Here is a 15499-nt window from a genome sequence, read left to right as displayed (position 1 = left end):
GCTTAGAAAAATGGTCATTTTCAGCATGAACACAACAGGTTGACAGGAACATGACTCAAACATCTTTTGTGGTCGGAGATCGACAAAGATAATCCGTCTCTTGAAATTCAAAAAGAAAAGATAATCCATCTCCATTTCATTGCCGAATGCCGCCTATGGCCGATTCCAGCTGTGGCAACTGGCAAAGGGTGCAAAGTGCAAGGCAAAGCCCAAACGCGGTCTGACACGTGGGCCGGGGGGATGGGTCGCGCTTCGGCCGCTGCCTACGTGCTTGGCAGGTTCGACCGGGCGAAGTACGCGTGGGCCTAGTCCATGGACCGCGGGCCCCACCTGCCAGCGTCGTTCACCACACCCCCTCACCCTTCCCACCTCTTTCTCCCTTCCTTCTCCGCCTCTCCCACCCACCCATGGCGGTTTGATCTGATCCCCTCCCACACCCGCACCACTTCCTCCCCCAACTCTCCCTCCCTCCGCCGCTGCCCCCAACCGAAGCACGCGGCACCCAGCACCTTCTCGCTCTCCGCCTCCTCCGCACCGGAGATCCGTCTCTGCTGGTAGGCCCTGCCGCCCCCGCCTTGCTTCAACTGATCTCTGTAGCTGTGCGTTGTTGCCTGCGGCGGCCGTGAGCGGCTGGCGGAGTCCAAAACCGAGTCCTAGTTGCTGGTTCGTTCCAGCCGCTGGCGCAACCAGTCCGTTCATACTGTTCCTGTACTTGAGAGCGTCGAGCGCGCGAGATCCGTGGGTGCTTGGGTGTATCCCGCCCCGGTTTTTTTGTGTCTTAAGGAACGAGGTCAGCGATAAGCTGTCGCCTTTCATGGTTACTCTTGGTCAAGTTCGTCGCGTTCGCGAGTGGGTGCTTAGGTGTGGAATAGATGTGATGATAGATTAGATTAGATTAGATTGACAGTGGCTCTAGCATCCGTTGCTTAGATAGATTGTTTCCCACCCTTTGGAGACCTTCTCAGGCTGGAATTAGATTGTAGACTGTGAGTCTCTGGTGCACATTTCTCTGGTAGCTGCGGTGTAGTGCTAATTCAATCACCTTAGGTGGTTCAGAAGTGTGAAAATTGGTTCCTCTATAATGTTTACTTCTTGATGAATCAATGTATGAGCTCCAGTTCCTGTCTGGTATTGGCAAGGCTTGATGACTGCAACTTGCTATGTAATGTAGTGTTGTTTATAAGATTTCTATGTAATTGCATCATTTGTCTGCAAGCCTAATTGCTTTTTTTTTCCTCAATAAATGACAGATCAGATTTGTGGACATGGCTGATAATGAGAAAGAGGTGGGAGAGGGAACCACCCCCCGTGGGGCGGACTGGGAAGTGGTGACTCTCACAGCGTCCGCCTATGAAGCGGCGCCCGGGCCTGCTGGAACGGAAGCAAAGCCTGTTAATGAAGAGCACAGTTCATCCAATGAATTGCTCATGTCTGGTCACTTTGTGTTTCCGCCCAGTGAGCACGAGAACCTGCCGATACAGACCAGTTTTGATGAGATACAACCAGAGAAAGATGTGCAGGAAGTTAGTACCGGTGTGGAAGATTATAGTATCAAGAATGATGCTGGGTCTGAGAGAGTTCAGTTCTATGATGAAGGGAGAAACCTCTCAGCTGATGACGTAGAGATGAGAGAAACCTCTCACGATGAAGATGATGGCCATGGTTTTGTTGCTCAGGATGATGACAATGAGGCTGGTGATGGTTCTGATGAACAATCGGGCCAGCCTTTTAAGCCTGCAGACAGCAAGAGCCATGATGCTGGTGCTTCATGTAAATGCTGGTTGAAGAAGCACATGACATGCCTGTATCACCAAGCCAAGGAAACAAATGCTATCTGGTCTGTGGTGGTTGCAGCTGCCCTGGTTGGAATTGTGATTTTGGGGCGTTGGCACAAAGATAAATTGCACCTTGGCCACCTTAAGTGGCGCTCGGGCTCAGCAGTAAGGTGTGTTAACTTCTTGTTTTCTACAAATATATATACATTGTTTCATAGGTTTCAAGTATGCAGATAACCTATTTGCCTTCTTTGGCATTTTGAACTTAGGATATTGTGGTATATCAATTAGTTTGGTTTTGGTACTGATATTGAACTCAGTTCTTACATGCGTATTTGGATAGAGAAGGAAAAGTTATTGCGTCTTTTGAAAACTATAATTGATATCAACGTCTTGTTATATTTGGTAAATAATATTATGGGAACTATCTCTTTATATTTTGCATACAAAACTTTTAACTTTTATTTTTGAATGCTGGAGGGAGAACCAAAGGGCCAAGTATTCTTTTGCATAGTATCAGGCTAGTGCTATTCCAGTCATTTTTTTTATTATGTGAACTGAACATATTTTATTATGTGAATAGTCACTCTAAAAAGTGTGCTTAGATTCTTTCTGTTTTCGCATTAAGGTTTTCAATTGCCATTTATATGTGAATCTACATGATTGCTGTTGCATTTGTGTTTTTTAATACACTAGTGTGAAATGAAATTAGTTCATGAGTCTCCAATTTTTTTTTCATGTTTGTTCCAAAATTTGGAACCATTTTTTCCTATTCTTTCTTGCAGCTCATCATTTTGCTAATTCTTCAACTTGGATCTGTAGCAATAACCTAGCATGTTGACTTCATGGCTTGTATGTTATAAATCAGTTTCAGTTTCTCTTAAAATGGCTGATAAAGTGATAATGATAAGGATCTATGGATATGTTACTGAATGGTTTGGAAGTTGAAACGTTAATTTGTTCAAACCAATTGGGAAGTGATTAATTTGTTTAATCCTGTCCAAACAATTTGGTTGCATCGACAAATATGATCCTGCATATCATTAAGTGCTAGTTAATGTACCAGCAGTTGCTGCTTCTTAGCAACAGGTCCATGGTCCCCTGTGATATGTACATCTCTTTTTTTTTTGTTTGAAGGTATTCCTGTTAATTTGTTTATTAACATCAAGGATCTACATCAATATCTATGTTTTTTATAGTTTATTCTTAGGTGATGATATCCAAATTAGAATTTTCTTCTGCTGTCTTGCGGTAATAACTATTATGTGCAGACTTGAGGGGTTTTTTTTGTTTGGTAGTGTTATGTGTCCACAACATTAGATTCTTGAGGCACTTTTGTGCTGCTATAGATTCAGTTGTTTTGCATTTTTACCTTGTTAATTTTTATCTATTGATCCGTCTACTGGTGGCTCATGTTGGGTTTCATCTCTAGCCTGTCCCAGCTTTCTTGGGAATAAAAGCTTTGTACTCCCTCCATTCCAAGTTGTAGGTCGTTTTGGCTTTTCCAGGTGCATACAAACATGTATGCACCTAAATATAGTGTATGTCTAGATGCATAAAAATTTCTATGAACCTAGAAAAGCCAAAACGACCTACAATTTGAAACGGAGGGAGTAGTTGAGTAGAGCTTCAGCTTTTTGAGAACTTGGTACTTGATGCTATACATTTAACTGCTTTCTCACTGGCAGACACGTGAGCTCCTTTGCACTGACTACTGAGGAAACATACCTGAAACATGCTGAGAGGGTTCTTATAGAATAGCGTACCAAATTTGTGGTCCCACTGCACTATTTGTTTTGACATATGCAATACAAACAGCACAGCGTCACGGGCCCTACTGAAAATGGAATGCTTGACATTCCATCAGTAAGAAGAGCACCAGAAATTTGTCATGTTGTCCTAGTGCGATGTTTAGGCATTTATCTCTCCCCCAACGTTCCCTTGAGAAGGAAAGATATTTTGCATTTCATATGTGCTCTCTCAATAGCATTCCTGCACATTGTTGCATTGCTTTTTCAATTCTTTGTTATCAAAGGTTGATGTTGTGATATGTGTTCTGCTAAAATGAACATAATTAGAAAAAAGATGATTATTGAAACCAGCTATCTGTTTACTTCTGAGTCCTGACCTTTGTAGGGGTACCTTACTATGCTGATTTACTGATATGTTTGGAGCTGCAATCATTTGTTGGGCTTGTTTGAATCCCCTAGAGGTTTACCCTGTATCTACCTTTGCCTATAACTGAAACTGTATGCTCTGGCAGAGGATGATCAACAAGTGGTCTTAGTTGACACAAAGCTCTGATGAGTCTTCACAAGTCACCTCAAGTCGTAACCAAGATGGTGGATGCAATATGATTGTGACGGTGACGAAAAGGAGTACGGGCAATGTAATAATATGATGTTTGACTAGAATTTTATTTGCAGCCTACAATGAATGCTGGGGTTCTAAGATGTCAAATTCAATCCGACCATTCGCATCATCTTACCTCTGTACTTGCAACCTGGGCACCTGGCACATTATTTTAAGTTCCTGCTACTTTTGCTGTGATATAAGTTTTAACCGATCCCCGATGTGGCTGTAAAATATAGAATTGCATACTGCAAAGTCTGTTAGAACTTGGTTGTTCAGTGAGGGCAACTGAAATGCATTTGTGCTTTTGCTTGTGGCAATGGAAAACCTGGAAATGTTTGGCTTCTAATTTGTAACTCCTGAGTACTGAAATACTGTTTTGGCAATGTGCCATAGAAAGCATTATGGTTGGTATTTTGATATGATTGTATTATCAATTTATACCTCGTAAAGTTTATCTGCTAATCTGGCACATAGCAATAGCGCCAAGATTTACTTCTTGGTGCAACTCAGGCAGCATTCTAGGTTTACTTGAGCCGACGTAAAAAATTGCACCTAGTAAGCCTGAAATCATAGGGACCGTTCTTAATGTCATGAGAACTTTGCAAAATCCCAGGCAGCAAGCCTGAAATCGTACTTGTAAACCTGTAATCCGCTCAAACGTATGTCATTCTTTTTCTGCTAAAGTTTGCAACTTTAAAAAAAATCCCCAATTTAAGACAGCAAATTATAGCAAGTAGTTTTAAAAGGCACAAAACTAACAACTAAAGAGCCGGTAAAGGCAGATTGACAGCAGTCCTCCCCATCTATACAGTCAGTCAAGAACATACCGTCGATACTCAAACTGCTTAAGCTGTTGAGATCATTCTCCAACTATTTTACAAAGCATTTTACTACTTAAATTAAATTCACTTGAAATGTGAACACCGCAGAACTAAAACAAACAAGAAACTGTATCATGCACCTATGCTGCCAAGCCAGAAGAACAGGGGAAACTGAGCTATTGCCATGAAGAGAAGGAAGTAATGCTGTCGCGATGAGTGCCTCTCACTGCTTCTCATCTCCGTGAAAAGCACCCTCTTCATTGTCCTCACCAAGAACACTCCCATGCACAGGCTCATCCATGGCATCATGACGTAATATGAATATGCCCATATGAGCCTTGCAACAACAGCAAGGGATAGACCGGCAAATAAATAGCCACCATATGCTACCAAGTCGAGTAGTGGCACCTCACCACCGCCCATTGAGTAGAGCAGACCTTTCAGGATCACAAGCTGGAAGGCCCATCCGATGAGTGCCCTTGTAAACTGCAGATTTATAGCTTCTGGAGTAAACCTGCACGAGTATCAGGCACATTAAATTAGGGACATTCGGTCATAACGATTTGGCGATTGATGAATAACTGCCAACAACTCACTTTCCCATGAAACCTAATGTGAAGCCTGCAAGAATGATGAAGCTTCCAAATGCCATGAAAGGGATGTACAGATCTGGTGCATTTATGTCATAGATTGGAGGTTTATAGGACAAACGCCCACCAACAGGTTCACTTATCCGAGTCCAGTGGCCCTGCACAAATATTAGGGAAATAGCACTTTATTTCGGTAGACTACATCAAATAACCAGTTTTACATGCAATGTTATTAGGAAAGATTATTTACCCTGTGAAAGAACGGAAACAATATAACTTTCAACTTGTTCCTGACATATTGATCATTCACATGGAAATAATACTGTGGGTTGGAGAAGTATCTATTGATCTGCAAGAACAGAACCAATAATTTAGAAAGAATGCAGAAATATCAAAGAATAAGGTTTCTCGGAGGCTCTTTACGTTGCTTTGCATAAATTCTGAACTGGAACCCAAGAACTTCTCTCCATATACTCCTAGCCCAGATCTAATTAGGCCTGAGCTTGCACCATATAATGGATTGTTAAACTGGCCAGGCTGAGAATTCTGCTGTGGCATCTGCATCCCAGGAGGGTTCCCGTAGTTATTATACATGGCTGCGGTGAACATAGGTAAAAAACTGTTAGATCATAATGATAATATCATAATCCACATGACATATTTGTGGGTTGTGGCCAACAAATCAATGAGGATGAAACAGCATTAGCATGGTGTGACATAAAACAAGGTAAGTATACCAGAGATATTTATGACGCTGCTAAGGGAGACAGGTTGTTTTTTTTTTCCTGTTCTGCTTGATCTCTAGGCATATCATAATTTTAAAAAAAATCCCCAGAATACATATAAAAAGAATGCAACATGATTCTGGAGTCAAACTACAGCAGGCTAGAAGAGAGAATTTCCAAATTACAAAGATAATTGAGAAATTTTATAGATCATCTCTCAGAAGCATAAGCGATACTATATTATCAATTGAAGCCAAAGTCCAGTTACAGAAGAGTCCAACATATGTAGACTGATATACTTGTCCATCATCGACTTGTCCAACATATGAAAATCAAGACCATACCCTATGACTGGCATCATATGGGCATAAGAATATCAATCAATAACTGCAAGTAACCACACCCATTGAGACGTAAAAAGCAGGTAGGGACATTTCAGCTAACCTGATTGACTGTAATACCGCAATGATAATCATTTTACTAAAAGCGAATAAATTGTATTTTCTAGAAGCGAAGAAATACCGAACATTTGTAGAAACATAAAATTCCCTTGTTACAACTATTGCTAGAACACACGGAATTACATAAACAGAGACATAAAAATCTTAAATTTCTTGGGTTGCTTCCAGGGATGATCCTAACTAGGTACTTCCTTCCATCGTAGCATTCTTAACTTATCTAATCTCCACTTCTTTATAGACCATCGAGTAACTAAAGACGCACAACCAAAGTAGGGAATCTCGATAGATCAGTATTCGCTTCAGTCAGGCTTCCGAAATTCTAAGAACAGCATCAACCTTACTCACAAGATCCTCATGGTCCTATACACTAAGAGCTGTCTCCGTTACCAAACCGAATCCTTGCTCGTTGGTGAGAACAAGAGTGCCCCTCATCTTTTTAAATCGAACCGGCGGACGGATTGGATTCGTTGGACGCCACACGAACGCAGAGGAGCGAACCACCGCTCCACCCGCTCGACTCTTCGAATAGGGGAATTCGAGGGGTTCACTCAAACGGATCGAACTTGTGGAGCGGACGAGAGGGATTCGGGCTCGATTAAGCGCAAAATCGGCTCGGGATTCATGCGGGCCAAGAGAAGACAGGGGGGACTTACTTGGATGAAGCGGTGGAGGAGCGGCGCCGCGGTGGAGGGCAGAGGGATCCGGCGAGCGGGGAGAGGAGGCAACCGCGCGCGGCCGGCGGAGGCGCGTTGGGAGCCTGTGTGAGCGGTGCGGGTTCTTTCCTTCCTCGCGGTTGAAGGAGAAAGCTGTTCGTTTTTTTGGGGCGTCTCTCGTCTCGTTTCCTTCGGGCGGAAGGACGCGAAAGCGGAAAGAAAGCCGCCGGGCGCGTGCTTTGCCTTCGTGGCCGGCGTGACGTGGCAATGTCGTGTGGGATTTCTAAGGGCGGGACTGCTCCGCTCCACTCCAAATTTTGCTAACTTTTTTTTATTTTGACCCTTTTCGCGAAAATTTTTCACAAATAGGTCCTTGGCGAAACCAATTTCGAAAATGGACCCTTAACTTGGCGCCAGGATGGCTGGCGCCAAGCTATAACGTCTTGGCGCCAGGATGCCTGGTGCCAAGGTCCCTCCCACGCGCCTCTGACATGGCGCCGGCCCCTGACGTGGCGCTGAGGCTTGGCGCCATAGATCTTGGCGCCAAGGCTTGGTGCCAGCTGGTGCCAAGCCTCCCTACATATACCGCCACCCTTCTTCCTGCCCGAGAGTTCCTCCTCATTCTTCTCCACTCTCTCGGGTTTTTACTCTCCCTACTTCGCCCTAGACTACGAATCGACATTGTAGCTTAGGAAACTTTCATTTGATCCGTGGATCCTAAAGAGCAAGGTATCCTCTCTCCCTCGTACCTTTTTTTCACATCGATTCGCTATATATTTGTTGCATTTTTGAACTTAGGGTTTCATGCAAATGTAGGATGCCGAGGCGTGGAAAAGCTAAGAAACTAAGGTAATCTCAGCGCACGTAGTTATGTTATATGCTCATTGTTGTGGATCAAATGAAAAAAACCTTAATTGTAGGTTTATTGTTAAGTGCGTTTGATTCATAGAACGAAATAAACTAAATTGTAGTTATGGCGCCAAGAAGACCGGAAATACGTTCGATCCATTGCCTCTGCCTAGTGGTGTTCCAGTGCCGATGTGCTTTTGTGGCGATCCTTGCAAGGTAGCCAAGTCCGATGAACATGCCACGTATAGGCAGAGGTATTAGATGTGTTCCAACTTTGCGTTTGAACCTACATTTCGTCATCGCCGCATTAACATGTTGGTAAGGAATTGTTGTTGTCTTATAACTATTGCTCATAATTTTTTTGTTTTATAACAATTGCATTTGTTGTAGACCCCTCCACCGCTATGTGATTTTGAGCAGTGGATCGACACTGAGATCAATCCTGAAGACATAAAGGAGGTGTACGAGAAGAGGCTCATAGAGGAGGCTGCGGAAAAGGAGCACAAGGAAGAGGAGGAAAGGAGACGGGTTGCTGCGAACAGGGAGGAGAGAGAGAAGAAGCTTGAGCGGGCACGCCGAGCGAAAGCAGCGGTTGAGGAGAATCCCGATGCCTTAAGGAGGGGAAAGTGGCCTCGTTGCACTCAGTAGCCATATTTAGGTTCTAGTTCTATGGTTTATTTATGAACAATATTTTCTACTGTGAGACTTTTATTATGTTGTCATGTAATAATTGCATAAGTATGGACACGCAATTTGTAGACGACCTATGTTTATTTTGCGATGTAATGCACTTCGAAGTCGTAGTCCAGTGAAATTTCCACAGAAAATAAAACGGGAACTTGTTAGCAAAATTTCGGCAGAATTTCCCCTACTTTTTGATGCAATCCATACAAAATTACGAGATGAATAATGGACATAAATACAAACATACAAGCATAGAAGCATATGACACAAGCATATGACACATTCATAATAGAATCCACAATAGTTTAGAATGAAAGTCCATATATACAAATAGTCCATATAATACAAAGTTCGCAATAAGAACCGTCACTGCCTCCTAGTCTTACCCTTACCCTTGTGACCAAGGGCGTCGGTGCTTGGAGTGTAAGGAGAACGTGGACGACGTAGTCTAGTGCCTACAACCTGTGTAGGCTGAGTCAAGGGAGCCTCCTGGAGCTAAGACGGGCCAAGCTCCTCGGCCCTCTGCTCATCGTCGTCGTCGTCGTTGTCCTCATCCTCGGATGCAATTGATTTCGAACCTGAGGGGCCTTGGCTAGACGTACCGACGCCTCCTTCGCGTAGGGATGGAACATGCACGTCTCGCGTCGTGGCAGTCCTGCAACCACAACGAGCAGCGGCACGGCGAAGCCGATTTGACAGTCGCTGCAGTAGTAAAAACTAGTTACACGAAAGAAGAATGTAACGTATTAATAAAGTATTAGAAAGAATAATTTGAGACTTACCTCTAGGAAGCTCCGCGTCTCGGGGTCCGTAACTCTAGGACGGAAATGCTCTATATCTCTAACTGAGGTTTGGAGGGTACAACCCTGCAACAAATGACTAAGTCACTAAAGCAATAAATGATTAAGTCATTAACTTACTTACACACTAAGTTTCTAAATGACTAAATGATTAAGTTAGATGGTCACTAAGTCCTTGTCTAACTAACTAAATCTCTAAGTAACTTAACATAGAACATAGAAAAGTGAAGCAATTGTCTTACCATCCTATCCAGGATTGGTCCTGCCTCCACCTGCCTTCCAGTACGAGTACTCTGATCGTACACCGTGTCTTCGTCGTCGGATGAGTGGATATCGGTGTAGTCATCTTCCGTCCACGCTGCCCTCAGCTTGTGACGCGTCGCACCTTGGTACCAAGTCATGGTATTGTCTGTACTCACTGTTTGTGTGCAGCTCGTCGTTCTCGTCCACGTTTTCGTCGAAGTTCTCCCAATCGTCAATGTACGCCTGGTGGAACGCGACCCACTCAGAGACCTTCCGTTTCTTCTTACGATCCACGTTGCACATCACATTACATGTTACTGCTAGGCAAAATTGAGTTAATGGTATTGAAATAATTCAAATACGAAAAGACTTACCTATGTAGCTCCACACTAGTCGAGGTCACCGGTGGTGGCCAAATCTGCCTCATCCCAAACTGCCGTGCTACTCGATCTTGCAGGTGGTACTCGACAGCATAGAAGCATATGAGAGGGCACTTCATCCTGTACAGATCGTCATCCAACCCACACGTGAAGCTAAGGGTAAAAGGAAGTGTGTCCTCTCCTTCGTAAGGCTGCCAATTTACCTGCAACATGTCAAAACAAGATGTTAGTTGTTATACTAAAAGATTACAAAGCATGTTAATAAAAATTTGACTTACACTATGAGCCGTGAGTGCGTCTATCTCGTTGATATAATCCAGGTACGCGCGGTTTAAGCTCGTATGGCTAACCTTAACCTGATCCCAAATATATGCCCATATCGGCTGCCGTCTCGGCATCTCACCTGGGAACCACGGTCGACGTGGCATAATCTCGGGATGACCAACAGGAAGACGGGCCCACATCCATAATTGCAATAGGTAGACACACCCACCAACTGAAGCGGAGCCCGAAGTCCGACGGCACGCCTCGCACAGCTGCCGGTATAGAAAATACAGCACAGCTGATCCCCAACTGTAAAGACGTGCTTGGTGCCAGTCAGTGAGGTAGTGGATCCACATCCAAGACGCAGTGTCACCTGTAGCGTCTGGGAAAAGAACGCAGGCAAACAGGTGCAGGATCCACGCCCTACAGTAGTGCCCAACTGTCTCCGCATCCACGTCCTGGGGGCACTGGCCGAAGTGTTCCCGCAGCCAAGAGATTAGCACTCCAGATGTGCGAGTCCCCTGGTCCTCAACCTCTCGCCCAAGGAAGGCTGCCACTCGTGCTCTCCAACCATCTGAGATGCACAGTCCAGTCACTGCGTGGCCGCGAATCGACAGACCTAGCATCTTCTGACAGTCCTGTAAGGTCACTGTCATCTCTCCGAACGGCAGGTGGAAGCTGTGAGTCTCGGGCCGCCACCTACATTTTGCAGCATTATTACTTGTTAACATGTAAGGACATAATAAATTGAATATGAATGGAGGTAATAGAAATAAAGTATTACCTGTCAACCAACGCAGTTATAGCCGCTGAGTTGAACTTAGGCATCCCACGACGAACCTGATATGAGATGACATCTAGGCCCGCCATCTCTAGCAAAGGAGTGAAGCGGTCATCGTACTGCAGCGCCAAAAACCCATCATGGGCTCTAGAACGAAGGAGCGGAAGGACCTGCATGCAAACAAACCGAGTAAGACATTTCTTAGGAAAGAAGACGTGGACGCTTGCAATGCTTGAATCATGAATTGTAGATTAGTACCTGCCCTTCCGCTATGAGACGACCTCGGTGGGTCTGGTCGTACGCCTGGTCTAGAAGGTGGAAGTGCGCCATCCTAAAAAAGACAAAAACAAATAAGATTAGTAAACAATGAATCATGAAGTTAGAGATGTAGAAACATAACCTGCATGAATAAAACAAATATGAAGTAATGAAAAGAGCTACTAGTCGCACCTCACTAATCTGCCAACAGCAAGTGCGTGAATTATGGCCCAATCTACCGCACTTGCCGCACTCGTTCTGTTCTGGATCAGCAAGAAATGGTGTTGCTCTACCACGCCTCGTTCTTCTGGATACCGGATCCATAGTCATGTTATGCCTCGTCCGCTTCCTTGTTCCACGTTTGTTCCAATGGTAAGCTGGATCCGCAACATATTTTGGCCCATCATATGGAGGCCACTCTCTAGGATCCCGGAAAGGCACGAAGCGGGGGCTCCATGTTCGCACAAGTGTGTCTACGTTGAACTCATGAGGTATCATGCTCTCGATATCAAAATTGCGATGCTTAGCTGCTGCCACCAAATGAGAACATACGAAGTGGTACTGTCTTGGCCTACCACAAGTGCACTTGAAATCTCGGAGGACTACCACATGTATCCTCGACTCTCGGATCTCGCCGTCGGATGTTGTACCGCCCCTATGCTCGACCTGATAAGTCTCTGAGCCGAGATCAAAACATTGCACCTCATGTGTGGAAGCCCTTTCATTTGCAATGATGAGATATCTCTTTAATTTTTCAGCCCATCTCTCCCCAGCAATCTGCAACGCTTCTGCTTTTGCGTGTCTTTCATTGAACCACGCAACAAACCTGTAGAAGATGAATTCAACGATTGCGTTCACAGGCATAGCACGTATCCCCAATAACAACTTATTGAATGACTCGGCCATGTTACTGCACTGAAACTCGTACCTCCAACCACCGGCGTCGTGAGATCTAATCCATTTATCCAAATCTCTCATCAAACCAGCGAGCCATTGTCTACCTTCTGCATTTGTTGCGGTCCTTACCTGCTCCAATTTGCGCTAAAAGTAATAGTCCTCAAGCTGACGAGCAGCAACTTGAAACAGATCAAAATTATCCTTCACACCATCCTTCCAAAGAAGGTTCTCCGCAAGGTGCCGAGTGCACCAACGATGATGCAAAGGTGCATAGCCCTCTATCTGCTCTTGCACAGCATAAAGTATGCCCTGATGCCTATCGGATATGACGCTAACCTCCCTGTCAGGACCAACCACATGTTTCCGGACTAGTCTTAAGAACCATCCCCAACTGTCATTGTTCTCCATCTCAACCAATGCAAATGCCAAAGGAACCAACATATTGTTCGCGTCACAAGATATGGCTATAAGAAGTGTGCCCCTGTATTTGCCAATCAAAAACGTACCATCAATAGAGAAAACAGGACGACAGTGCCTAAAGGCTTCCACAGACTGAGGGAAGCACCAGAACGCCCGCCCGAATATCTGCCTCCCATCCTTCCAAGCATTTGGCTTTGGGATGTACTCATAATGCATGCCTGGATTCACCGCTTTTATTACATTAAAAAGCACTGGCAGCTGCTCGTACCCAGACTCCCAATCCCCATATATCATCTTCCACGCTCGCTGCTTAGCCCTCCAAGCTTTACCATATGTTATCACATAATCTCCATAAATCTCCTCAATAGTTTTGATAATTGTTCTCACTTTCATGTTGGGTTGTTCCTTCAATATTCCCATCAACCGCTTCGCAATGAGGGTAGATGTTAGCTGCGGATGTCTCACTGTAAGCTCATGGTCAGCACAATTGTGTGGACCGATAACTTTTGTGATTTTCCACTTCCCGGTGATATTTTGCTTCCTTGCACAAATCCTCCATGGGCACCGTTCCTTGTCACACACAACTGTGTAACGGTGCTTCGCATATGAATGCAACACTTTGTACAGTCTCTTCCGTATTACCGCAAAAGCTTGCAACCATCTCTTCAATGCGGGAAGGTCCTTAAATACCCTTCCCTCCTCAATAACCATACTAGGACTAGCTTCAGGAGCTTCTAGGAGCTCATCATCACGTCCTTCTGCAAACGCCTGATCGAAAAGAGTCAGATCGCTAAACTCGTGAACTATCGGATCACGACGTCCAGGGAAGATACGCCTGAACATCTCAATATCACTCTCTATCATCTCTCCAACAGGACGATCATCATCAAAATCAAGATCCACTTCCATCTCGTATGCATCTTCATCATTCAAAATTTCAACACTATTGGAGCCACGCAATCCATCTCCATATTGCACTTGCGCATCAACTAGAGGCACATCCACATTTTCTGGAATATCTCCTGCGCCATCAAGTACAAATATGAGTAAAGAATAAATTGATGGAACGAATGGGATTACCTCTCAACAACAAAAACTGGTAAGATACTTACTCGGATCATTCTAAGTGAAAAGGAACTCATTAGGAGAGTCCGTCACATCATCAACAATCCGACAACCATGTCCAACTACTTCATTAGGGGCAGATTCATCATCGTGAATAACAAGTTTTGGGACGGGAGGATCGAAGTGTGCCCGTTGACCCATTGGTCGGGAAAATCGACGAGGATTTGGATCAACTCCCACCCGACGAACAACCACTTCAACACTTGGGGAATGACCATTCATAACCATCCTCACATATTTTTCCCACTGGCCTGCACACCGAATTGGGACCATCTTCCTTTGAATGTTGAGAGGGGAACCTAGGTGAAGTATGATAGAGTCGGAGTGCCCGATCTTTCGGTGAGTGGAGATAAATTCGACTTGGTGGAAGTAGACCCTCACGATCCAACTACGACGAGCGAACCCGAAGCACCAATGCAATCGCTGAACCAACTCCCGATGGTTACCAACCTCGCCGGTGCGAGATCAGCCTGATCACGAAGATCGATTCCTGTTCGCAATCGAAGAACGAACAAGAAAAAGAGGCGAGCAATCTAAATATCACTCGAAGGTGGAGTTCTGAATCACACAAGGACAGCGCGTATTTGCGCGTGTTCGAGAGTAGCTAAAGCTAGATGTAAAATAAAACTCAAGTCGTAAACAAAAGGGACTCCGACTAAATAAAGGGGGCGCAGCCCCTGGAGTCCGGAGGGGTCGCGCGCTCCCAACCCTAGGAGCCCCACCTGGGCTGCACTGTTGGGCCATCTTCTTATTCCGCTAGGCCTTCGTTCCTTAACACCATGATGAAGTTTAATTCTCTCGCACGGGCCCGAGTGATTGGCCCAACTGGATGATCAACTGTAGGCGCCTGAGGTGGAGGAGCAACTGGAGGCGCCTGAGGTGCTGCTGGTGTAGATGTACTCGTGGTGTCCTCATCAAAGTATGCTCTCGACTGTGATTTCATCATCTTCATGACAATATAACTCCTCCCGAGCCCTTGCAAGCAACTCACTGAACGAGGGTTTCTCATCAAATATGACAACCTCGCACTGCATGGCAACAAACTTAACACATCCATATTCATCCCTTTCCACGGTGCCTCTGAGATATATGCTCACTACGTTCTCCATCTAGTATATCAATATAACGACGCATAATTCATTTAGTCCATAATAAATCAAACATTCTAAGTACAAGATCTCTAGTATGAAATGAGATAGTATCAATTGCCTACTAACTACTAAATACAACTAACTAACTATGTCATACAACTAACTACCTATGTCACCTAATATGTACCTATGTACTTAACTATACAACTACTTAACTAAATAACTAGTTTACTATGTAACTAACTATACATCTAACTACGTAAAGAAAATTGGACATGCATCTAGTTAAATAGTGTCATGAGTATCCTGCAGTTATTCTATCATTGC

General features: G+C 44.5%; 2 protein-coding genes and 1 pseudogene across 3 annotated transcripts; 1 reads left to right on the top strand and 2 right to left on the bottom strand.

The window, feature by feature from the left end:
- Nucleotides 1–362: 362 nt before the first annotated feature.
- Nucleotides 363–4549, top strand: LOC117863828 (ATG8-interacting protein 1). 2 transcript variants are annotated; one of them, XM_072294868.1, is made up of 3 exons: nucleotides 363–554; nucleotides 1256–1945; nucleotides 4039–4549. In XM_072294868.1, the coding sequence occupies exons 2-3, from the start codon at nucleotides 1266–1268 to the stop codon at nucleotides 4043–4045; spliced, it is 687 nt and encodes a 228-aa protein (XP_072150969.1). In that variant the 5' UTR covers nucleotides 363–554; nucleotides 1256–1265; the 3' UTR covers nucleotides 4046–4549. The 2 variants fall into 2 exon arrangements, with proteins under 2 accessions (XP_072150969.1, XP_034603579.1); XM_034747688.2 differs by having other exon boundaries at nucleotides 364–554; nucleotides 1251–1945.
- Nucleotides 4550–4885: 336 nt separating this feature from the next.
- Nucleotides 4886–7580, bottom strand: LOC117863826 (uncharacterized). The gene is made up of 5 exons (XM_034747685.2): nucleotides 7381–7580; nucleotides 5965–6137; nucleotides 5792–5890; nucleotides 5548–5699; nucleotides 4886–5465 (listed from the first exon to the last, which is right to left on the bottom strand). The coding sequence occupies exons 2-5, from the start codon at nucleotides 6133–6135 to the stop codon at nucleotides 5084–5086; spliced, it is 804 nt and encodes a 267-aa protein (XP_034603576.1). The 5' UTR covers nucleotides 6136–6137; nucleotides 7381–7580; the 3' UTR covers nucleotides 4886–5083.
- A 1766-nt stretch (nucleotides 7581–9346) lies between these two features.
- LOC140223396 (protein MAIN-LIKE 1-like) lies at nucleotides 9347–11873 on the bottom strand (annotated as a pseudogene).
- Nucleotides 11874–15499: the final 3626 nt, after the last annotated feature.

This window comes from Setaria viridis, chromosome 7 (genome assembly GCF_005286985.2).
Source record: "Setaria viridis chromosome 7, Setaria_viridis_v4.0, whole genome shotgun sequence".
NCBI lineage: Eukaryota > Viridiplantae > Streptophyta > Magnoliopsida > Poales > Poaceae > Setaria > Setaria viridis.
Note: the sequence above shows the minus strand (reverse complement) of the source record. Positions and strands in the feature narration are given on the sequence as shown.

Coding starts and splice junctions, on each gene's coding strand:
- LOC117863828 (XM_072294868.1), top strand. CDS start 1,266: ATGGCTGATAATGAGAAAGAGGTGGGAGAGGGAACCACCCCCCGTGGG.
- LOC117863826 (XM_034747685.2), bottom strand. CDS start 6,135: ATGTATAATAACTACGGGAACCCTCCTGGGATGCAGATGCCACAGCAG. Junction 5,700..5,791: donor TGTTTCCGTTCTTTCACAGG/GTAAATAATCTT, acceptor ATATTTGTGCAG/GGCCACTGGACTCGGATAAG. Junction 5,466..5,547: donor ACATTAGGTTTCATGGGAAA/GTGAGTTGTTGG, acceptor ATACTCGTGCAG/GTTTACTCCAGAAGCTATAA.